General features: G+C 38.1%; 1 protein-coding gene across 2 annotated transcripts in view; it reads left to right on the top strand.

Annotated features, from left to right (window-relative positions):
• The window catches only part of GALNS (galactosamine (N-acetyl)-6-sulfatase), a 1207745-nt gene that overhangs the window by 430191 nt on the left and 753506 nt on the right, over nt 1-24048 (top strand). For both annotated transcript variants that reach the window (XM_044081696.1, XM_044081697.1), the window contains exon 7: nt 15989-16116. In XM_044081696.1, coding sequence (XP_043937631.1) covers nt 15989-16116 — 128 coding nt within the window. The remainder of the gene's footprint in view (nt 1-15988; nt 16117-24048) is intronic.

The raw sequence follows: 24048 nt of genomic DNA on the forward strand, positions 1-24048 counted from the left end.
TTTCCTGTACTCTGACATCCATCCTTGATAAAGAATGTGGTCTCTAGCTTGCGGTCCAAATGCATTTTTACCCCCTTTCTATTCTTTTACCTTTCCCTTTTAAGTTTTTGCTCCCAATACTTTAATTCCTTTACCAGTTTTCTCCAGTAAATTCCATCCCCCTGTTATCTATTATCTGTACCGCTAATTGTAGTCATCCCTATTGGCAGACTCTCCTTTCTCCATTCCTGTGTTGGCTTAGTTCTCAGAATACTTTGTGTTACTTTGTGACTATAATATTCTGTATGACTGTTGTTGTTCTCCTTTAGGGAGGATTGGTGTCTCATTGTTATGAGGATGGAATTCCAGATTTTGTTGAAGTGGTGGGATAGAGTAATAAAGTACCTGATGCATTATTGGGTTTGGATATGTGTATAATGTGTTTATCAGAGGAGCATAGTGGCCTGGAATGGTTGTTTATTTGTATGATGTTGAGGGGTGGACAGTTGTTTGGTGTCTGGATGATGGTATAAGTATGAGGGAGTCTAGAATATGTAATGTAATGTAGAAATTATAGCCACTGTAGTTCCCTGAGGGCAATATAATGGTGGGCTGTATTTGTAAGATTGTTGGCAAAATGACCTACTTTGTTATAATATAGCTCAAGTTTGTTTAATACAGTTGTTTTGGATGTTCCTAAGGGTAGAAGCAAAGTATATGAGAGTAGGCAGAAGGAGTGAGGACGTGATTTGTCTTCTTGCATTATGTGTTAAGAAGGGTTTTCTCAATAGAGGGAATTTAGTTTTAGGTGAATTTATTTCACTGTGCTGTGGATGTGGGTGTTTAATTTTAAGTTATCATCTATGTGGATACCTAGTAATCTGGTATGGGGTATGAGTTCAGTTTTGGTATTGGAGGACTGAGAAGGATGCACCAGAGCATGTAAGGTATTTAGGGGTAAAAGTGTTTAGTTTGGATATTTTTTTTATTTATGTATAGCTGACAGATGAAAAACATGCTTCTGTTACTGAGGAGGAGTCTTGGGAGAGTTGCTATACTTTATTGATGTTTGCAGCACAGATAAGGGTGGCATCATCCATGTACTGCACTATGGAGGCTGATTTACAAACTTTATTTAGATCACTAATAAAGATGTTAAATAAAATAGGATCCAAGATTGACCCCTGAGGTACACCGACTTGGACAGGGCAGAAGGATGAGATTATCATTATGCCATTTGACTGCTTGAGTTCTATTGGAGTGATAACTTTGTAACCAAAAAGGTAGGAGGTGTTGAGTCATAGGTTGTTGAGTTTTCGAAGGAAAATACTCTGAGGTACTGTATTGTAAGCTTTTGATCAAGGAAGAGAAAGCAGATACTATGTTATAGTTATACTAAGTTTGTGAAAATGTAGAGTGGTATAGATACTATGCTGGGGCTGAAAGCTGTACTTGGATGTTGATAGGAGATTGCTTTGTATATTGTAAGAGCTGAGCTCAGATACATTTTCCAAGTATTTTTGATAGGGTGGAGGATGGCTATAGGCCTGTAGTTATGAAAGATCTATAGAGTGGCCACTTTTATGTAAGGTGACATACCATTTTTCCCAGAGGCTAGGGATATATGATCTGTTAATGGAAAGGTTAAATAGTATTGAGATGCGTTAATCTATTGCCTTGGCTGCCATTTTGAGATATTCACTGGGTCGCTTGTCTTGGGCTAAGGAAGTGCACTTTAGTTTTAGTAGATTTTTAAATATAAACATGATAAGGGTAGGCTGAAAGGAGAGGCTATGTGGTGGACTGCTAATGGAAGGTGAGGTAAGGTCTGAGTATTATTATTGGGGTGAGTTTTGGAGTAGAGATGTGACTAATTGGATAAAATGGGCATTGAAGGCATTAGCAATGTTGGAAGACTTCTTACTGAGGTTGAGTGTGGGAGATAGTTGGTTGTATGGAGTGACCAGGGTTGAGAAATTGATTAATGGAAGACTAGAATTTTTTTGGATTTTGGTAATTTGTATTCTGAAGGTCATTGAAATATGATTTTTTTTTTTGTCTGCTGTAATGTGATATGTGGTTTGGTTTCTATCTATTATTCTGTTTTATTTATTACAGTACATTAGAAGTTTGAAGCTCATTTTAAGGCTAGAAGGAGGTTTCCTGCTGCTATGTGCTTCCTACTTCTTGGGGAGGACTTGTTACTTGCAGTTCTTCCTTTAGATGATAAATTACTGAAAAGGCAGAAAGGAAAAAATGCTATGGTTATGTGTGTGATAGGTTGACTGTAACAGCAGATGGCTAATGTGGTTTCTAGTTTTTGATGTGTGAAACCTCTCCAAATTCTTATTTTTGTTTATTTATGAATTTGTTAATTGATATAGAACACTGATTCACATGGACCATTTTCAGGTTCAGTCCACGTGTAAACGTAAACACAGTATAAAATTAAGAAGAGACAAGGAGTAGATGATGATGCTTATTTCTGTAGGGAATTAGTGTAACTGCTGGTAATCCCTTGGAAGCACAGTAGGGTTGTCCTTATTCAAGTTACCTGCTAATTAGTCCTTTATTTGCAAGACTGACAAGAGCTAGATTCTTGCTGCCTTTTCAGAAAATTGTGTATAACTCCTTGAGAACTTACTATAATTGGTACTTCTGAATAGTGCTGGTATGAGGCTTATTCAGTGTGTTCTTATAGCAATAACCCATGCCTGGGTGTGGGTAATGCTGGATTTACCCATGGTGGTGTGGTTTGGTCATGAGGGTGAAGCCCGAGTGGCCAAACAAAGACAACCGTGGGTAAATTCAGCATTACCCACACCCAGAAGTGGGTTATTGCTATTATACAATGACATTATTTAAGAAAAAAATTATTACTTTTCTTAAATAATGGCATTTTATAATGCCTCCTTGCTGCCCTTCCACAGCTGTCTGGTATTATGCGGCAGTTCTGATGTATTGCACATGCATATGCTTATGCAGTACATCAGAGCTGTGGGCGGAAGCAACGGAGACGGCAAGATCTCCGTTGCTTTTTACAAACTGTCTCACTATATTAAAGGAGTTTAACATAGCGAGACAGTTTTGAAAAAAGCAACGGAGAATCTCCGTTGTTTTAAAGCTGTCTCGCTATGTTAAACCCATTTAACATAGCGAGACAGTTTTGAAAAAAGCAACGGAGAAAGCAAGATCTCCATTGCTTTTTACAAACTGTCTCGCTATGTTAAAAGAGTTTAACATAGTGAGACAGCTTTAAAAAAAGCAACAGAGAATCTCCGTTGCTTTTTTTAAAGCTGTCTCGCTATGTTAAACCCATTTAACATAGCGAGACACCTTTAAAAAACGCAACGGAGATAGGAAGATCTCCGTTACTTTTTTTAAAGCTGTATCGCTATGTTAAACTTGTTTAACATAGCAAGACTGTGTGTAAAAAGCAACGGAGATCTTGCGTTCTTCGTTGCTGTAAAAAAAGAGTTATACTAATGGAAAAAGTCCGGGCGACCGGACCTTTTCCATTACTATAACTCTGATTTACAACGTGCACGCTGACCAATCAGCGTGCACATTTTGGAATATTAATGGGGGTTGTTGTATAATAATTGTTCTACCATGTTCCTGCATTTATTTTTGTGCTCTTAAGGCTTAAAAATTCTATCTAGTATAGTTTACTGCTTTCCCTTATACTTTGCAAATAACCAAAGAAATAAACTACAGCAAAGAAAAAATATTGCTTATTTTGAAATACTGAGCCAATGGTATAGTCTTCCAGTGAGGTAAAGTCAAATGTGATGAATTACTGATGAGAGAAAGTCCTCCATCTGCTGCTTATCTGATTAACTGACATAACTGTATATTCTTCTTGCGACTTGATATGGTCATATGAATATTTTGTCATTTTCAAGTGATTTGAAACTGTCTCTATCAAAACTGTGAATTTTTCCATATGAATTACTTTTTACTTTATGCTGTACTTACTGCAGTACATTTATTGATATAATCTGTGATATGTTGCTATATTTTACAAATGTCATCAGTTGGTAAAGTCCTCCTGACATTTTTGTGCAAGTTTCAAAAAGTAAATGCTCTTTTGGAAGACATTTGGCTCCTAAAGACTTTCAAACTCTGCACTGATTTTTCTAGAAAAGGCACACACTCTCCTGTGTGCCTTAATAAATGTAAGGCAGCAAGTAGTAATAAGAGGCTGAAGGCATTAGATGCAATGTATTGACGGAAGATATTCAGGTCCTGAATAAGAAACCTAAAGTGGCCATGAGCAAGAAGCATAAATTGAAAATGAATCAAAAAAAGGTGTTAAAATTTCCCTCATTCAAAGCTATCCCAATTCCCACTTATTGTGGTGGGGAGAGAATAGAAACAAGACCCGAGTCAGTAAAACAGAAGAGTCCAAAAAGGAGAAGGAAAGGAATAGATAATCTAGCTGGTTTTAAGCAATTTTGGACATTTTATCTTATGAAAGTTGATGTTGGCAACTGTTAGAGTGAGGCGAGGGCAAGTGCAAGAAGGTGAGAATTTAGAAAATTTAATACTAAGAAACAATGAAGGTTCCAAATCTGAAGGTCTGCAAGTGAAGGTACATTTGCCATTCTGTGTATTACAGGTTATTGCAAGAGTCTTGTTTGACAATGTATAGAAACTGCACTGGTAATTACATGGTTTCCCGTTAAGCCTTTCACTTCAGGACTCACTGAAGCTATGTGGACATTTTCCTGCTTCGAAGAGAAAGAGGGTAAACACAGAGGATTTTGAAAAGAATTAGGAAGAGTGATTACAAATCTGTTGTTTAGTCATTTATGCTTTTAGTGAAGAGGAGATGGATGCTTCCTCTGTCTAATCAAGTTCATCCATGAAAACATTACATTCAGTGTGACAGTGAAGCTGATTAAAATAATTCTTTGATATTTTGAGTTCATCAGAGTTGATCACCCAGAAATATGGATAAATCCTCCCTTTCCTACTCAGCTAGAGGGCATAATGAAGGAAGCATCACAATGTCCAGCCACTTGGGACCCTTCAGCCATGCATGAAACCAAATTATATAGCACACCTGTGGGGCATCAGGAGGTTACAAGATCCATAAGATGGATTTGATGGCAGATCCAACAAAAAGAAGAGTTTTAAACTCAATGCAGGAGGCCATTGTTCAGCTGCCAGGGAGCTGAGTCAAGGAAACACTTTAATGAAGACAAGACTGCCAGGAAGATGGGTGGCTATGTGGCCAAATGAAATTGTGGTACAGCTGATGTATCGAGCAGTTCATTTAAAGGAATTGCCTGCTTCTCTCTACATTTGAAGAACTTCTCTGCTCTGTGAAATTTGAACTTCATGACTGGCAGGCTTGCCAGTTCCATGTTCAAATTTTTTGGTTTAGCAGCATTAAACTTTATATCTTGGAAAATGCTACTCCAGAGGGGCATCACATCTCCCTGCATGACCTTATTGCTATATGTGTCCATGCACAAGAAATTAAATCCTTTTCCCAATATCAGTTATCCTCAGGGACTAACCCACTTTTCTTTACAAAAGTGGTTTTCAACTTCCCCTGAATCATTCCCATTTCCCTTTTTTTGCTAGAGTGGAAACTGAAAAAGAACGTGGTCTTCACATCTTCGATATGAACCGTCAACTCAGTTTCTGCCTGAAGAAAGATGTATCAGTTTTGGAAGACTGAGTAGCTGTTCATCAGCTTTGCTTTGGGGTTGTAGGGCTGGTGTTCATCAAGCAAACTCTTTCCCAGTGGATTGCCAACTGTACCATCTTACATCGTTAAGCAGCTTTTGTCACATTGTAAAATGCTGTCTTCAAGTGCCAGGTGCAACAGAGTGAGTTTCAGAGTTTGGACATAAAATGTCTTTCTTTCTGGCAAAAATGAATGGGCAGGAATAGTTATTGAATGTAGAATAAGTAGGTGGATAATTAGTGACTTAGAGAAAGGCTTTGAAGAAAGGCAGGTGTTCAATATTAGATCACTGTTGCAGCAGCCTAAGCTATTTGGGTTATATCCTGTCAAAGATATGGACCAACCAGCCAGCTTATCAAAGCTAAAAGACTCCTTCTATGTCTTCTAATGCCAGGAGCACAAGATGTTCTCCATATTAAAAGCAGAGCTCCTCAGACCTTTATTGCTGCCAAAGTGTGCTCCTTCTGCAGACTTCATGGGGTTTGCAGTTGGCTATCGAACTTTCAAGGCTTTATTTATCTGAGAAAAGACAATATTTTTTTCAGGGAAATTGATATTAACAGAAAGAAAACTTGCATTATTTGGACTGTCGTGAGCCAGGGTTTTTTATTACTGTGAATGCTTGTTGAAACATTTCCTGTTTAAATCTGTGTTTGAACAACTTTTAATATTCTTGTATAGACGTTAGTATTATTTTTTATTTACTTATTTCAGTTTGATGACTGGGGAAGTCCACTGGGCCAAGAAGAGCCCGTTTTCAGTGGAGACCTGGGGAGAAATACATTACAGACATTACAGATGCTCGTCAGGCAACGAAAACATCATTATACATACATACATAATACAGCATAATTTAGCCTGTTAATGCATAAAGTAGTACAACATTATGGTCAGGCTGAGAATCCAGCATAATACAGATGGGGTAAAATACAATCATGAGAGGATGTACAGATAGTAGAATGGTGTTGTGAAGTCTAGTATATATAGAATTTGTTTCATTTGGAACAAGAGAAATCCAATGAGGTTATCCAAGGTGCAGTAATAGATGGTCAGGAACTGTATAGTGGGGTGTGTTAGAAGGAATAGTTATGATGTGAGAACTAGGGATGGAATGTGAATGAGAATGAAAGTGGGAAAGGTGAAGATAAAGTATAGAGGGGGAGTTATGTTGGAGCGTGACATGGGCGTGCCCATTTTGAAGGTAGATGGGAGAACAAGAGAGATTTGAAGTTGGTATGGTTAGAAATGTTGCGAAGGGGGGAGGGAGAGAGTTCCAGAGTTTGGCTATGGAGCAGGATAACAGGAGTTGGCCAGGGGGTATGGAGGATTTGTAGAGTTGTAGGAGGTTTTGTTTTTTTTTTTTTTTTTTTTTTTGGGGTTTCTGATCTGAGTGAGTGGCTGGGTATGTAGGGGGTTAAGGCGGTAGTGAGAGATGGGAAGTTGGAAGGTTTGAAGATGAGCTTGTGGGCAGTAGTAAGCTGAAGGAATTTCAAGTAATTGGGTAGTTCGAGCCATTGCAGGGTATGGAGGGAGTGGCAATGGTGGGTTGAGTTTTTAGAATTGGTTGCGAATTTGCTTATTTTATGGTAGCAGGATTCAAGTTTGGATTGTAGGCCGAGATGAAGATTGCTTAACAGTGGTGTGCCACACATAAGAGAGGGGAGAAGGTAGGAAGAGGCTAAGGTTTGTCTGGTGTAGGAGCTTTGTGTAGCAGTTGTGTCTGTACAGGAGTCCTAGTTTTTGGTGTTTTTTTATGGTGGATTGGATAAGGGTGTCAGATTTTAGATTTTCATCAGTGGTGATGCAGAGCAGTTTGGTATTCGATACAGTTTCGAGGGGGATGTTATTTTGGCTGTGTATGGAGAATGAGTTTTTGTCAATAGTGGAGTTTCTAGAAGGATTAAAGATCGTCAGATTAGTTTTATTAGCATTTAGGGCTAAGTGATTGCTTTGCATCCAGGTTTCTGTTTTAGAGAAGGCTGATTGTTTTTTTAAGAGTAGGTTAGAGGAGGAGAAAGCTGAGCAGATGATTGCTGAGTCATTTGCGTACTGGATTAGTGAGTACTCGGGGAATGGTGCGGTGGAAGTTGTTGATAAATATACTGAAAGGTAGAGGACCTATAACAGAACCTGGGGGCACACCTGTGGGGGTAGGTGGGAAGGGAGAGGTTGAGGATTTCCATTGTATGGCTTGATCATGGTCAGAGAGATAGGTAGAGAACCAGGCTATGGTGGAGGGAGAGAGGTGTAGAGAGGAGAGTTGAGATAGGAGTAGGGTGTGGGAGATGGTGTCTAAAGCTTTTGATAGCTCTTAGGAACAGGGTGAATATGAGCTTGCCAGAGTCGCGTGCTTGGTTAATAGTTTTGAAAAAGTAAAGGAGGGCAGTTGTGGTACTGTGACCAGGGTGGAAGCCATGTTGAGTGGGGGTGAGGAGATTTTTGTTAGGTATGGCATCAGTTGTGAAAGATAGCTTTTTCAAGTATTGCTAGGGGCAGGACTTGGTGCTTTTGGAAACTGCCAGGGTATATTTTACTTCAAACCCATCATTTTGTCTTGCAATGTGTTCCCTGTCTCTTACAAACTCTGCTAACCTCCATTGAGGCTGGACCTTAGGAACAATTACTGATCTCCTCAATTCTTCCTTTCCCCTATCTGCAAGAAGAGCAAAATTGTCAGGGACACTTTGGGTATCAGACCAGTTCTGGTTTTGCCTTGGCCACCAGTGGGTGACTCTGCTGTAGCCAAATTTGATTCCACAGACTGCTCACCATTTCCCCCAGTCTCTCTGTAACACCCACTAAGAACTGAGGTATAGACATATCCCCTGCAGCTGTTGGGTTGCCCTTTGTCGGCAAGGGAGTGCCACTCTTGTCAACCTCAGGGGAGGGACAGTTGAAAGTCTACTGCATAGCTGGGAATAGGAGCCTGAGCCCCAGAATAGTGTGCTTACTTTGTACTGGTCCTAATTTAGGGTGGTTTCCAGGAAAAGAAAACAAAAAGTAAAAAAAAAAAAAACTTTTCTGCTTCTGTTTCTATTTTGATTGCTTGGAAGATTGCTGGGATATGTCGGGAAATTCATTTAGCTTTTTTTCTTTACCTACTTCTCTTCAGGAAAAAAAAAGGGAAGAAAGAGTTCCTTCTCTTTCTGACCCAGATCTTCAGTGAGATGAGCAGGGATTAGAGGGAAAATGTTGTATTTCAAGAATTTCATCATAAGAGAAAGAATGTGAATTTATTGGAGAAAACTGTCAAGCTATTGGGAGCAAATAATTACAGAGGGAAAGGTAATAGAATGAGAAGAGGCCAAGAATTTATTTGGACTGCAGTCTAGAGACTGCCTTCCATATCAAGGATTGATGTCAGAGTATAGACAAAAAGAAAGAAATAGGGGGATCTTAAGCGAATAACCAGCACTGGTAGAGTTTTTAGTAGAATCTGGAACAGACGCTGCTGTTAAAGGAATAATTAGTAAAGCATATAAAATATAGCATGAAAAACTATAAGAATCAATCTGAGAAGGTATGAAAGGATTGGAAAGAGAAATTGGATAAGCAATTCACAAAGAAACAATGGAGGATATATGTATGTCTCCCAATATGCAGCAAAGTCTAGAAGATTTAGAATCTTTGCTTGAAAGTGTTTACGTATGTATTGTTATACCCCAAGTAGACTCCAAAGAATTTTTCCTCAGGTAGATAGCAAATGTCGGAGGTGTGATAAGGAATAAGGAGGTAATTGGGAACATATTTTCTGGGAGTGTAATGAGCTGGCAGACCTGCCAGAAAAGCAATTACTGGAAAATGGAAATCAAAGTCCAAACCATCTGTACTAGAAGTAGTGAATATAGTAACTAAGATAAAACAGCTGGAAATGGAAACTTTAGAAAAGGGTAGGAGCAAATTAGAAAAAAAAATGGGAAATGTGGGAACAAAACATGCAGAGGAGGAATCAGTTTTAAAAGAAGGCAGGGTTTGAATGAGCTATGTAATATCTGACTGACAGTGATTGGATGGATTATAACTGAAGTATAGTGTTCGCAACTAAAATTATATCAATATGGTTTGTTTTCATTTATGTAAATGTATAATTATAAATATTTGGGGAATAGCTAGAACTATTAAAACTTTACAAATAACAAACAAAAAAAAGAGGGAGAATGTTGTACTTCAAGATAATTTGAAGATTCTGAGGAAAGTGTTGCTTCAGATCTCGTCAGAAGACCCATATTTTCCTGAAACTTTATCTAAAATCAGAGTTTTTTCCCAGTGGGATTAGAATTAAATTCATATTACCTAGCAAATGGATATTACTGATGCTACAGCTGTTCCACCTGTTTTATCTGCTTTAGAAAATGTTTTCCTAACACTTGTAGTTTAACTGAGAATCCTTTTCCTGCCCATGTGAAGTCCAAGTTTACAGGATCTTCAGACTCACAAATACGTATTTTCTAATCCCAAAGCAGACCTCATAGTGATTTCCCTGTCTAAAACTGATTCTGCTAAACAATTTGTTAACAGTAATCCCATTCCTATTGTTAAGGATGGGGAAGTCTGACAAATTTGGAGAAAAAAGGTTTATTCTGCCACATTCAAAATTTTAAACTGTCAGATTCACATGTTACCGTGCTTACTTCTGTCTTTTTATAACACAAAAATCAACCATCTTCTGAGGTGAAATTTATTTGACTTACCTCTTAGGCATCTGCTTTGCATGTAATATAACATGCCTCAGAGAGTTCTTACGACACTACTAATGCTGTCTTCTGGACTGCTGCTTTTGGATCAGTTATAAGATTTGCTTGGTTACATTTGCAAAATCTTCTTGAAGATTTTAAAACTGCCATTTTAAATTCTCTCCTGGACAAGGAACTTCTTTTTGGCCTTTATGCAGCTGAAGTGCTTAAGAGATTTGATGAGAGGGGAGAGCTGATTCAAATTTTCCAACCTTTTTTTTTTGGTTAGGCAAATAAATATTTCCTTCTAACTCAGTTCCCTTTTCAAGAAGCAGTTCAAGTACAAAGTGACAAAACATGGCTTTAATCAGCAATGGCAAGGTGACTACAATAAGAAACGAAAAGCCTGTCTAGTGAAGGACAGTCCAAAAAGTCAGAATGACTGTTGACCTCTTTAGGCCCCCACCACCCCCAGCAAGCTCTCCCCTCACTCAGTGTTCACCTTCCTTTGTGGCACCAGATTGTTTCAGACAGATGGGCTCTGAAGGTTATTCAGCGAGGATATACCTGGCAGTAAGAGTCCCTCCATTCTTTTCATGGGATTCCGTCATGGCCAGTAAACCAACTAGCCCTGTTTTCTCCAGTTCTGGAAGAAGTGTTATCTCAGGATATCATAAAACCAGTGCCGCCTGCCAGATGAGCAAAGAGTTTTATTCCAGGATTTTTCTGGTGCGAAAAAGGGGACCTGGACGACTGTGCTAGATCTCTTCTTTCCCATTTTTTTATCAAAGTCCTAAAGTTGAAAATGTTATCCCTGCAGAACAGCCACATTTTGTATATTTAACTTTAGTAGAATTAAAAGATGCCTAATATCACATCCGTATTGGCAAGCATTTCAGAAGTTTCGTGCAGCGGTAGCGTTGTTGCCTCACAGCAAGAAGTTCTCCCGTTCAATTCTCGGCTGGAGTGTGGGGAGTGCCTTCTGTGTGGAGTCTGAATGTCCTCCCCATGGTTCAGTGGGCGATCGAAAGACATGCGTAAAAGGGCGTGCCTTCGTTGAAGGTTGAACGTCGAGCTGGCACCTCGGCGTTCATCAAAATTTACTGCCAATCATTAGCGGACCGGAGTTCCGCTGTGGCGACCCCTAACCGGGAAAAGCCGAAAGACAACAACAACAACATAATTTTCTGTATTTAGCTTACATTACATTTCTCTGCCTTATTCTGGGGACTATCTACTGCTCCAAGGGTATTTAAAAAGTGTCTGGCTAAGTGACTGCTTATTACAGACTTCACCATGCACATTTTTTTCAGATCTGGATGATTGATTTATATTTGCAGACTCTTTTCCAGTTGCCATTAGTCCTTAAAGATCATAATAACCCCATTTTATAGGATCCACCGACTAAAATGGCTAAAGATTTCAGAAATATGTATAGAGATCTAAATGAAAAACCTAGCCTTGAAAAACCCAATTGCAAAACCAACTTGGAAAACCCCAGTCATAATAAAATTGCTTTTCACATTCTGGACAAAATAATTATGGGACCCCTGGAAGGTAACAAGGATGCTGTCCTTGAAAAAAATGAACTTCACTAGCAGATACAACTAAACTCCTAAAAAACACCTGTACTGAACTCTAATTGCTCTATTAAGAGTGTTTTATCGATGAGTAAGCTGAACCACAAAATGTTTTATTAATCAGATGATAATCTCTACATGAACAATATTACAAGAGTCTCATTTGTAATGGATACTGAAATAAGAAGTTAGATTGACAATTAACACTTAAAGCCTGACTCCACTGCATTTCAAATACACCCAGGTTCTGGGAGTGTTTAGCAATTATCTAGTCACTTGGCTTTAATGGATTTTGACATTCCCAGTCTCCTCAGCTGATCCTTAAGTATACCCTTGAACAGCAGGCTTAAACTTATTTTGAATTCAGCAACTGACTATAAATCTCCAGAGACATCAGGGAAATTGAAGAGTACCAATCACTAAGCAGACCTACGGTATGGAAGGCCATTATCCAAAAGGCTTGTCATTTTAACTTTTTTTTCCTTTCTTTTTTATCCTTGATTTTTTTTCTTTGCATTTTTTTCTTATTGTGACACCAGGCAGGAGTCCCTTGTGTGAGTAGCTATACACAATAATGTATAAAGTTTTTAAACAAAGAATTCCTTTTTCAATTATTTCTTGTGCAGAACTTTTCTATCTCATTTAACACTGTCATTTCTCACTGTTTGCACAATGTCTCACGTGGCTGTGTTGTCTCTGAAATTAAAAACTATCAGGTTACTAGAAAAAGGTCTGAGCGTGTACTTACACACAAATATTGTGTCTTCCAAGAAAAATATAAAGAGCCTTGAATTAAATGTGTTTTGTGCATTGCTGGTTTCTAATGTAAAATATGAGCATTGCTTGGTTATAAATACCATAAGGTCATTTGTTCAGATGCTGTTTAAAGCAGAGTTTGAGCATCCTCCCAAGCAAGGGTGACTCAAAACTCTGCTGTAAAAAGATTAGTCTAATCCACAGGTGACTATATTTAAATGCAAAAAGAGCTGAACTTACAGCCAACCTGTCTGAAAACTGAATGTACGCTGGCCATAATGAACCCCATAAAAGAGGACACTGGAATAATAATTAATTGATTAAATGATCCCCATACAAGAGGGCAATTTGTTTGATGATCAAGGCACCATCATGATCTGATAAAATCTGATGAAGCTATACTTGCAAAAGCATTTAGACATGTTTTTTTCATGTGATGTAGTAAGTTACCCTTTATTAGGCTGATGTTCAAATGTCTTTTTAGGCAACCTTTATGATGTATGCATCTTCTAATGTAGTGTAGTTTTAACGTAATAAGAAAAATACATGGAAAGGGTTGGGTTAAAACCAGCCAGTGAGGTCAGCTTTACCTAGCCTCATTGTCTGTAATTCAAAACATGCAGACTAGATTGAATTTTCCTCCAGCAGTCTAAACGAAATCCACCTTACTCGACTGTCTTGAGCCCACCCCTCTTCCAAATCCTTAAAACCTGGGGCATGCAAATGTATCGTTATTAATTGTCTACTAAACAAGAAAGCTTATCCACTCCCTGAATACATTTTTTTTCAAAACTAATCTAGCTGTCCTGTAGGAGGAGGTTTAAATTTCTGCAGGCACATCAGCTAGTGATCAGCATTTTCTTATCTTCAAGAGTTATGTTTTAGTCCTGGACTTCAGACCCTTTAGAGAACAGTTGGGATACTGCAGACTGCTTGGCTGGTGAATCTTTGAATCTTTCCCATAGATTAGTTACGGATAATCTAGCCAAGTAGTTTAGGCTACTGTAGCGGTGATCCATGCATGAAAGTACTACAGTTGTGTCAGTAAACTTACCATAACAGTCGATGTTCTAATGGATCACTGTTGCAGTAGCTGTCCATCACTCCAGCCTTCTTACTTATACTGTAGTTGCCAGGGTGGGTTTAGTTTCACCCTTTTGTATCTAGTTACATTAAACTTTTTTTCCCCAAGTACAAGCATACAGAGTTCTTGCCATCTTCCTAGGGAAAAAATTCCTAACAACCAATATACCATATATTGCAGTCTGCCGTAAATGTAATAGATTCTACGTAGGTAAGACCAACAGGACCCTTAGGGAAAGAATAAGAGAACACCTATATGCCATAAATAGGGAGAATGACACTAATGCCTTAGCTAGGCATGTACTGTTGTATGATACTACACACATTTTTGAATTTTCAGCCTTGGAACTCATCCACACTACAATGAGGCTAGGTAACATTGGTAAATTTACAGAGAAGGAAGAAAGTAAATGGATTATTAGATTGCAAGCTGACACAGGTCATGGTCTAAATGACAGGGTTAGTATTAGACCCTTTCTATTAGACTGAGCTCTGAAGCACTAACTTTATTTTTTGTTTTTTAAAAAAAATTTTAAATCTTTTAATTTTTTATACTAATATGTTCTTTATATGTTATTGAATTGTTAATGGTTTTGAATAATTTAATTAAGAATGTGCTCTTATTGGCTGATGAAGTCATTGGTTTGAGTATTTAAGTGACCTGAAGTTCTTGTGTTTTATTTAAGTCTGAAGAAGCGTCCTGTGTAGACGTGAAAGTGCTTAGTACTTTCTTTACTGAATAAAGATGTTCATTTCATTCTGAGGCTGGTTGGCTTCGATTGTTGTGGGGTACCTGCACCTATTGTTCAGCAGTTGAAACTTTCTTTGGGTCTCTGCAGGTACTTTATCCCTAGAGAACTCTTTTTTGGATTGTAATTATTAAGAATTAAACAGTATAGTGCAGCAAAACAATCAGTATCCAGCTGTAAGCAGTAATTTCTACTCAAATAGCTTAAATCATGCAGTCCACTAAGTAGGTACCACATTCGAGGAATTAAACTAAATTGGTAATTGTTGATAAAAATTAAACTTGTTGCATTGCTGCTGTGTAACTACACCAACACAGCTGCACATGCCCTCTCTAGTGAGAAATTCCATGCAGACTTTAAAGTAGAGTAAGCCATGCTTTAATTTCACCAAGAAGACAGATTTCTGTGTTTGTCTGACTAATGGATTTGTGAGTTCTAGTTGGTGTTTTTATTTTCAGGGTAGTGTGTAAATATCTGCATTGGTTGAGGTGTAATACAGTCTGATCTGTATTTTGACTTTCATACCCCTTCCTACAGATCAACAAGAACACAAACTATACAGCTAGTTCTGTCTAGCTAGATAAGGACATATGCATCTGTTTCATTGAAATTCTTACCACTGTAAATGTCTTACAATGTGCCTCATTCCTGTTAGCTTAGATGTGTTGTATTGTTTGTACTGCCATTTAATATTTATTGATACATGTTGTGCAGGTAATTAGGTATCCTTACTGTCCATTAGTTCTGTAGTCAGCTTGAAGTTTGGCATATTGTATTGCTCATATGTTTGTGCTAACATTTTACAGATAACATTAATGTGATTGCTGCTTATACTAAGTTTTGTAAAATATTATAGGGCATTATAATGAGCCTCTGCTGTGAATATTCCTACAAAAATGCTATCCATTTGTATACCGTTTTATCCATGCATTGCTTGTTGTCTACACTTATTGTCAGTAGGAAGAGAAGATACAGGTTTGAAGTCATTGAAGTTATCTGTCAAAACACTACACTTTTGTTTCCCTTGCTGACTTGTAGGAGTTTGTGAATATGTTAAAGGGGTAGGTAAAGGCAGATGCTTGGAGTCATTGCCTATTCCCCCTCTGGCATTTGTACCAGTGTAGTATGCCTTCACTTTACTGATGTCCCATGTACACCATCTTCTTTTTCTTTTCATCATTCTTTGTCCTCGGTGAGCAGTGGCCATAGCCCATTTAGGCTTATAAATAGGCAAATTTTAACAAATGAAGTATAAATAAAGAAGTTGTACCACCAGGAGCTAGAGACAGTAAGTAAAAATATGAATAAAAAGTAGCGCCCAGTCACTGACATTTATATAAGGCTGATGAACTGTGAACTGGTAAGGAAATTGTGAATGCATTTCACCAGACTTTACTACTGTATCCTTTATAGTGAAGCAACTTTCTTCCCAATTACTGGCTGAAATGTCCATATTTTTACTTACAGGAAGCCCTTGATTTCATCAGAAGACAGAAAGCCAGTCAGAAGAAGTTCTTTTTGTACTGGGCAGTTGATGCTGTTCATGCTCCTGTGTATGCATCCAAACCATTTCTTGGAACCAGCAAAAGGGGACGGTAAGCAACTCTTCCTGTGGTTTTTTGTGATGTTGCTGCCCTGATGTCTCTAAATATTGAATGAATTTATCCATGTCAGCTGATAACTTTTCTGGTACTGCCTTAAGAAACAAAAAGCTTTAAAAGCATTTGTTTTGGCATGTTTTCTGTTCTGTGTAAATATTTATTTTATGTATAGTTATGGCTGCTTACAACATTAAAGAACTTTTGCAGCAAACATTGACACATATCTATGTTAATATGCAGTTGTCTCGCAGTTAATGGATCCAATGTTACTAGTCCCAGTCATACCCTTTCCCTGTCATAGTTGCACTCTTGAGTATGCCAGATTTTTATTTTTCTGAATGAAAACTTACAAGAAGTGTGGCATTCCCTTATTTTATATGGCTATCATTGAGGCTGTCTTCCTACTGAGGCTGTTTACCAGAAAAACTGTCCATAGAGGGAGTCAGACTCCTGAGTGATTTGTATGATTATAGAATCCATGATATGATATTAGTGAGGGTAAGACCAGTACAGTTGAAAATAGGAATAACAAGACTTTTGATATGGATTCAGATACTGAGATTTGCAGCATCTGGCTACTATTATTATACTTTAGGTATGTAAGTATTAAATGTCCTACTGTGCAAACCAATGTACTTAATGTGAGTTAATGCAAAGGGTATAAAATCATATAAGCTTTGCATGTGTGAGTATTTGTCATACGCAGGTAATAAATAACATAATGAATTTGGATGTAATACTTCTGATCTACACAATTCTGACAAGTTCTTTGACTGGACACCCATATTATTAAATAAGAAAAGGACAGTAATTGTAGCCTGTTTAAAGTTCAATAAGGTATCGGACACAATACCTACATTGTTGTTTCTTGGAATATTCCCCTATTCCAAGGTATGGAAGTATACATACACACACACACACACACATATATATATATATATATGTATGTGTATGTATGTATATGTATATATATATATATATATATATATATATATATATATATATATATATATATATATATGCACACACACACACACACACACACACACACACACACACACACACACACTTATGTATGTATAGCCTAACCACAGGCACAGGCTTTGTTCCTGCAGAATGGAGAAAAGCTACAGTTATTCCCCTCCACAAGGCCGGCCTAGCAACAGGCCCAGAGAATTACAGACCCATAAGCCTGACCAGCCTCATCTGTAAGGCCATGGAATGTATCATTGTGGACCTCATAAATAAAGACACAGGTGACCTCCAAACCCTGGATCTTACCCAGTTCGGTTTCTTGAAGGGCAGATCCTGCCAGTTAAGTCCGATGGATTTCTTTGAAAGTGTGACCAAGGCCATTGATGAGGGCAGATCTGTGCACACAGCATACCTCGACTTGACAAAGGCTTTCAACACAATCCCACATTCAGGCATTACCGATAAACTTAGCAAACTGAATGTAAACCCCATTGTTGTAAGATGGGTTACCAACTGGCTCACAAAATGAGCACACACTATCAAAGTGAGTGACTGCATATCAACCAGCAGACCTGTTATCAGCGGAGTGCCACAGGGGTCAGTGCTCGGCCCCCTACTGTTTAGTATATACTTCTTAGAAATTCAGGGCAAAACTAAAGGGTTGTGGCTGACCAAGTTTGCAGATGACTGCAAACTAAGTGCAATCATTGAATCCTCAAATGATGTCCGTACTCCAGGAGGGTCTCACACAGACCAGTGACTGGTATATTAGTCACAGTCTCAAACTGAATGCAGAGAAGTGCATAATCATTCCCTTTGGCACAAACAATGTCACTTCATACTATCAAGCCAACAACAATACAGTGAGCACAATGTTTTTCCTTAGTCTTTGTAAGTGACCTTTTAGATTGTCTGGAAGAAAATATTTTCTTTTTGCTGATGACTTTTGTAAGACACGGCTGTTACACAAGGAAATGAAAACTGAGGGATGTGAAAATTTACAAACCTGAAATATAGTGAAGAGTAAAAAAAATATTTGTTTGAGAAAAAAAAAACAGGATGGAATACACTCTGGGGGGATAAAGAAATGAAAGTGAGATGTTCTTCTCTGTTAGGTAAGTAAAAGGCAATAAGCAGTGAGAGAATTCAGCAAAAAAGGCTTACTGTAAAACTAGGCTGCATAAAAAATATCATCATCAGAGAGAGAGATGAAAGTTTTGTCCCTGTATTTAGACATTTGTAAAGGCCCATGTCTGATGTGTTGTATGCAGTTCTGGAGGACCTTATCACAAGAACATAGACAGATTAAAGGCATTTAGAGAATGGCAACAAAAGTGGTGCAGTTGTTGCACCAGAAATGACATACGGAGAGGCTGGAATATTTTATTATGCATAATTAAGGATTGAAGGCAGAGGGAAGACGTGCTAGGAATGTTAAAGTACCTCAGGCAAATCCACAGAGTTCAAGTGGGTACTGTCTCAAAAAAATGCAAAAAAGCAAGATGACACTGTTAAAAAATACAAGCTAAATGGCTCAAGGGAGATGTGGTAAAATATTTCATAGAAGAGATGGTGGTTGATTGAAAACATTCCTAAAGATACCCTAGGATTAAAAATACTGATAAACAATACATGGGACACAAAAGGCAGTTCTTAGGAAGGTTAGAAAAAAATGTTTGCAAACTGTTGGTTAAATCATAACTAAAATGTATCCAGTATATGAAGAAATAGACAAACTGCATTCCAGTTTGCTTTTAAAACCTATAGTCTGAAAGGAGAGGTCCATCCTCTGTGACTTCTGGGACTAAGGCTACAAGCATCCTAACCTGCTTAGTACCTCCCTTATATCCCATAGTGCCCCTTCCTACTCCTTTTTTTTCCCTCGCTCTTGCTCTCCAGATCTTTGTTGCTGCATAAAGCTTTGATTTCTTCATGGTCACAGACTGCTGTTTCTAAGTAATTATTTTGTTATGCTCATTATGATCCTCTGCATACCTCTCAACTGTCCACATTTTTCCCTCATCTTTTTACTTTGTTCCTCATAAAATGTGTTGTTTTCTGAGAAATCATTGAGGATTGAAGTCACTAAATAATGACATACATATGAGTTTCAGACTTCATATCCTTCAGAAAATGTATTCTTGCACAAATACTGTTATTCTACCAACTTTTTAAGTTTACAAGGGCAATGCTTAAAATCTGTCCCTATTTTTGGGCCTTTGTCTCTCCCCCCCCCATTATTTAGGCTTTATCCAGGTTTCTTGCACAAAGAGGTGATGAGGTATGGTCCCGAGTGTTTTTTTTTTCTTGCAGAGCCATTGTATTCCAACATTTTACTTAATTGTATAATGTTACCACAAGACCTATAAGTTTGACCAACCTCATATGCAAAGCCATGGAAAGACTTACCATGGAACTAATCAATTAAGACATAGGGAAGCTCCAAACACTGAACTGACCTCTGTCAGTTTGGATTCATCAAGGGCAGGTCATGCTTACTCAATGTGGTGGATGTTTTGGAAAAGGTAACAGAAACAATGGATGAATGCAAAGTGGTACACACCACATACCTCAACTTGACTAAAGCTTTTGACACAGTTCCCCACTCAGACATAGTACAAAAGCTAAATAAACCGGAGTAAGCCTGTTATGTCACCTGCTGGATTGCCAGCTGGCATACACACTGGATGCGGGAAGTCAAAATAGGGGAAGTTACCTTCATTGAGACCAGTCAGCAGTGGAGTCCCCAGGGTTTTGCGCTGAGACCTCTTCTAATTTTTCTGACTTCTAGCGAGGAACATCATTGAATCCCCAAATTACTTAACTGCCATACAGGAAGGTTTGTCCCAAATAACTACCTGGTGCCAAAATTATGGACTGAAACTAATTGTATCCTTTGGGAAGTCATCTGTCCCAGTGAACTACCACATTAACAATACACCCCTAAAGGCTGACCCAGTTGATCAGGATTTGGGAACATGACGTGGAAAGTGGCCTAGCTTTTGACCAACATATGTCCATTATTGTAAGAAAGTCCTTCTGTATTCTACATCTTATAAACAAAGGGATTGTGTCTAGATCTAAGGATATAATTGTCCCCATTTATTCATCCCTCATTAGGCCAGTCATTGATTATAACGCCCTATGTACAGCAATCTGTCCTGACACATGCAGCAACTGGAACACCCACAGAGATACATTACTAAAAGGATACAAGGCCTAAAAAACATGTTCTACATGGACCGACTCAAAACCCAATCTTTATATATCAGCATGTCAAATGGCATCATAAATACTCAGTCTAGGGATCTAAACCTCTTCTGCAACATCAAAAGAATGGTTTGGAAGGACAATTATATCTTTCAGAGGATACCGCTGCTCTGGAACATATTTCCCATCCACATAAAACAATGTTCATCCCTTTCCATATTCAAACACAACTTGTATCTGTGGGCGGAAAACAGAATATATATCCCAGGACTTATCCCCATACTACTAATGGACAGAGGCAGTTCCTAAATGCTTTATCCCATGCATGGGTCCCCACAAATTATCTATGCTATGATCCCAGTTATTATCATTAGGGGTAGTCTGTAATTATCGACCATGTAATGGGTCTAACCAAATGGGATATGTTAATTCGAGCACAGTAGGGGGAAATGACTAGGCTTAAAATGACCCTCAAGGGCAGCTAGCCCAGCACTTACATATGAACCTTGCTTGCTTTTCAAGTTGCTTAAATTATCCATTCAGAAGTTATTTTAGTCAGTCTGGGACTAAACCCTCCTTCATGCTTTTCTTTATGTTGGCTGTTTTTGTTCTCATCCTCCTACTTTAAAGCTATACCAAACTTGCTGAATATTTTTGTGATATTTGTGTTATTACCTTTTTCTGTTTGCAGTTTTATGTGACTTCCTTGGTGAACCTCTTTTATTTTGCTAGAGGTATTAATCATTTATCCTTTATTTTGTTTACAGAGTAGATAGACTGGAAGAGGGAGACTTTTCAGTCATGATCTAGACTCAGCTGAAGTAATAAAAAGCAATTGTAGGTTGTAGTAATATTTCAAACAAATGTTTAAAAGCTACATAAAATTAAAAAAATAAACATGTGTAGCAAGTTACATGTAAATTTAAATGTTCATATTTACAGTGATAGTGTTGTGACAATCAAAAACACCAAGGGTATTGCAGCATTTGCATAGCTTTAACATTTTATAAACAAATTTCTTATGTACATATGTTTAAAGGGCAGACTTACGAGATTGCTACTTTCCGCCGTAAGTTTTGGACTACAGATGCTTTAGAATTAGAACTGGTGTTGCTGATGTTCTTCGTGTTTCACTCTTGCAGTCATTACATTTGGGTAATCTTGCTGGCAGGTTGCCCTCAGCCGGCCTGAATTCCAAAGTCTTGGGTCCTGTGCCAGCTGCTGTCGCCCCTTCCCTGACGTCAGGTCGTCAGGGGTATAAAAGAAGCAGCTGACGCCATTTTTTAGTTTTTCTTGCCCCAGATGTCAGGTGCCCCCCCAAAAGGGTTGTCAAAATTTAGATATGTATAATTACATGCACAAATATAAAATTTACCTTCATCTACAAGAAAATAACACCACATAGGTTGTATAAATCAGAGAAGGAAAGATAGGTTCCATCAGAAGAAAAGGGGGATGGTGGGTGGGTAACCTGGACTGCAACAGTGAATGCACTCGAACATCTACATTTATGGTAAGTGTACACAACTGTACTATGTTCTTCATGTTTCACTGTTGCAGTCATTACATTTGGGTAGAGTCCCAAAGCTAAGGTTGGGAGTCTGGAGCTAATCAGCATTAGGAGCGGCTATGAGGCCCTGCAGAACTGTAGTGGCAAAGCCTGCCATGGATTTAGAGTAGAATGGCAGATGATAGAGCTTTGTAAAGGTGTGCACTGAACTCCAAGTAGCAGCCTCTAAAATGTCCTTGGTAGGTACTCCCCTGAGAAAGGCTGCTGAAGTGGCTGCAGCTCTGGTTGAGTGTGGCCTAATGCCCTTAGGTACTGGCTTGCCATGGTGTACATAGCAGAAACGAATGCAGTGGCCTATCCACTTTGAAATAGTCTGCTTTGAGATAGCCTTTCCTTGTGATCCTGCAGCATATGTCACTAGTAATTGCTCTGTCTTTCTGAAAGCTTTGGTTCTGGGAAATCCCATATATCCCAATAATTCTAGAGACAGCAACACAGAAACTTTCAACACTGAGGCAAGGTCCCAGACCTGTAGTATGTGATGTTACTATGCCGTATGACAGAGGATTTTTACTGAGTCCAGCAAAAATTCTGTGGCATCTGTTCTCCTTTTATTTCCTCATTAGAAAGTAGTGAATGTGGACTCTCCTTTAATCCCCATGGCAGGAAACCTAAGGCTTGGTTAACTGGCCACTTATTTCTAGCAGCAATCCCAAGAAGAATAACATGTTAGAGAAATTACCTGGATTCTTTGGTCTTACTGAGTCTATGATGTTGACACAAGTGCCAGTACTCTTTGTACCTACACTGTCACATTCTGTGTCAATGTCAGTCTTTTCATTACCCCGATGCTGATTCCTGGGATGGTTCTCAGCATCAGCAGTGATATTGGTGTCTTTAGTGTTGGGAACTGTCTTGGAACTGGTCAGAGTAATTTCAGAACTAATGCCAGTATCGGGTCCAAGTTAGTACTTACTCTTAGAGTCACAGAGAGGAGCAAAAGCCATTGAGTGAAATAAACGTATCAGCAAAACATAAAACTGGACAGGCAGTCAGTGTATATAAAAGAAAAAAATGAATACAAGGAAAAATAAAAATAAACAAAAGATAAGCACTTTCATGCCTACACAGGGTACTTCATCAGATCTAAACATAATTAAGCCAACCTTAACTTACATGCTAACGTTTTGGTCCATGTAACTTCAACACAGGTCTAACTGATATAAATTCATTTAACCCTTTCCCTCTAGTTGCTTGTAAAATTGTCATCCACTTAATTTCAATACATTCAGTACGTATTCTAATGTCATCCCCTCTTAAACTAATTTTACTCAACTCCAAAACTATAAATTTAAAACTGTGGTCACTTCCTGCATGCATAACATGTTTCAGTAATGCGTTCTTACTATCACATTTATTAATACAATATAAATGTTCTCTGATACAATCTCTCAAACAACAATTTGTCTTACCAACATAGAATGATTGACAAAAAAGAATTAAATGTAAGTAAAAAAAATTTATTCTTAACAGTAGTAGTTTTATAATACATGACAATCTGCATGCTATAAAGTAAAGCTTTCTCATTTATTTTTGAGTGTAATAGGGATACTAAAGTTAACAAGTGTCTGTTTTATTTTTCTTCTTTCTTTCTTTCTCCTTGTTCAGTTTTAAGAAATGCAGGCACTGCAATGTTAAAAAAGAAGGAAGAAGGGAGGTCTGGTCAAAAGAACATGATACAAGAAAAAGTGATGTCCTTTTTCTTACTCTTGCATAGGAGACTGACTGGGTTAAGGCCCTTGGCTTAATCTGGTAACAGGTTTTAATGGGAAGCAAATAAAAATAATACTGAATAAAGTAAAAAGCTTTTCTGTAGCAAATAAATGAGTATTTATAGAGGCAATTGTGTGTCTGGTTCTCATATCTCCATGGAAATAATCTGATAAGGGGTAATAAAAACAGAATACTTCTTTCTTTCTATAGCTTACTTTCAATGGCTAGGATATAGTTTTCTGAAAGCATTCGTGTTTTCCCAGTCTGGGAGAGGAATGAAGATAAGACAAAAACAGGCAGCAATTAACAGAAGCACAGGCTGTACATCCACCTTGGCATGGATAACCTTTCTTATAGGTTAGTCAAAGTTTGTAAGTGTGGCTGTCAGTCTGGGACAGTTGTTCTTATTAAGAGGGTTAAACTTCAATATTTGAAGATGTATATAGTTTTTCGTGTTA

The sequence above is a fragment of the Protopterus annectens genome, chromosome 8.part1 (genome assembly GCF_019279795.1).
Source record: "Protopterus annectens isolate FY-2018-M chromosome 8.part1, PAN1.0, whole genome shotgun sequence".
NCBI classification, from domain to species: domain Eukaryota; kingdom Metazoa; phylum Chordata; order Ceratodontiformes; family Protopteridae; genus Protopterus; species Protopterus annectens.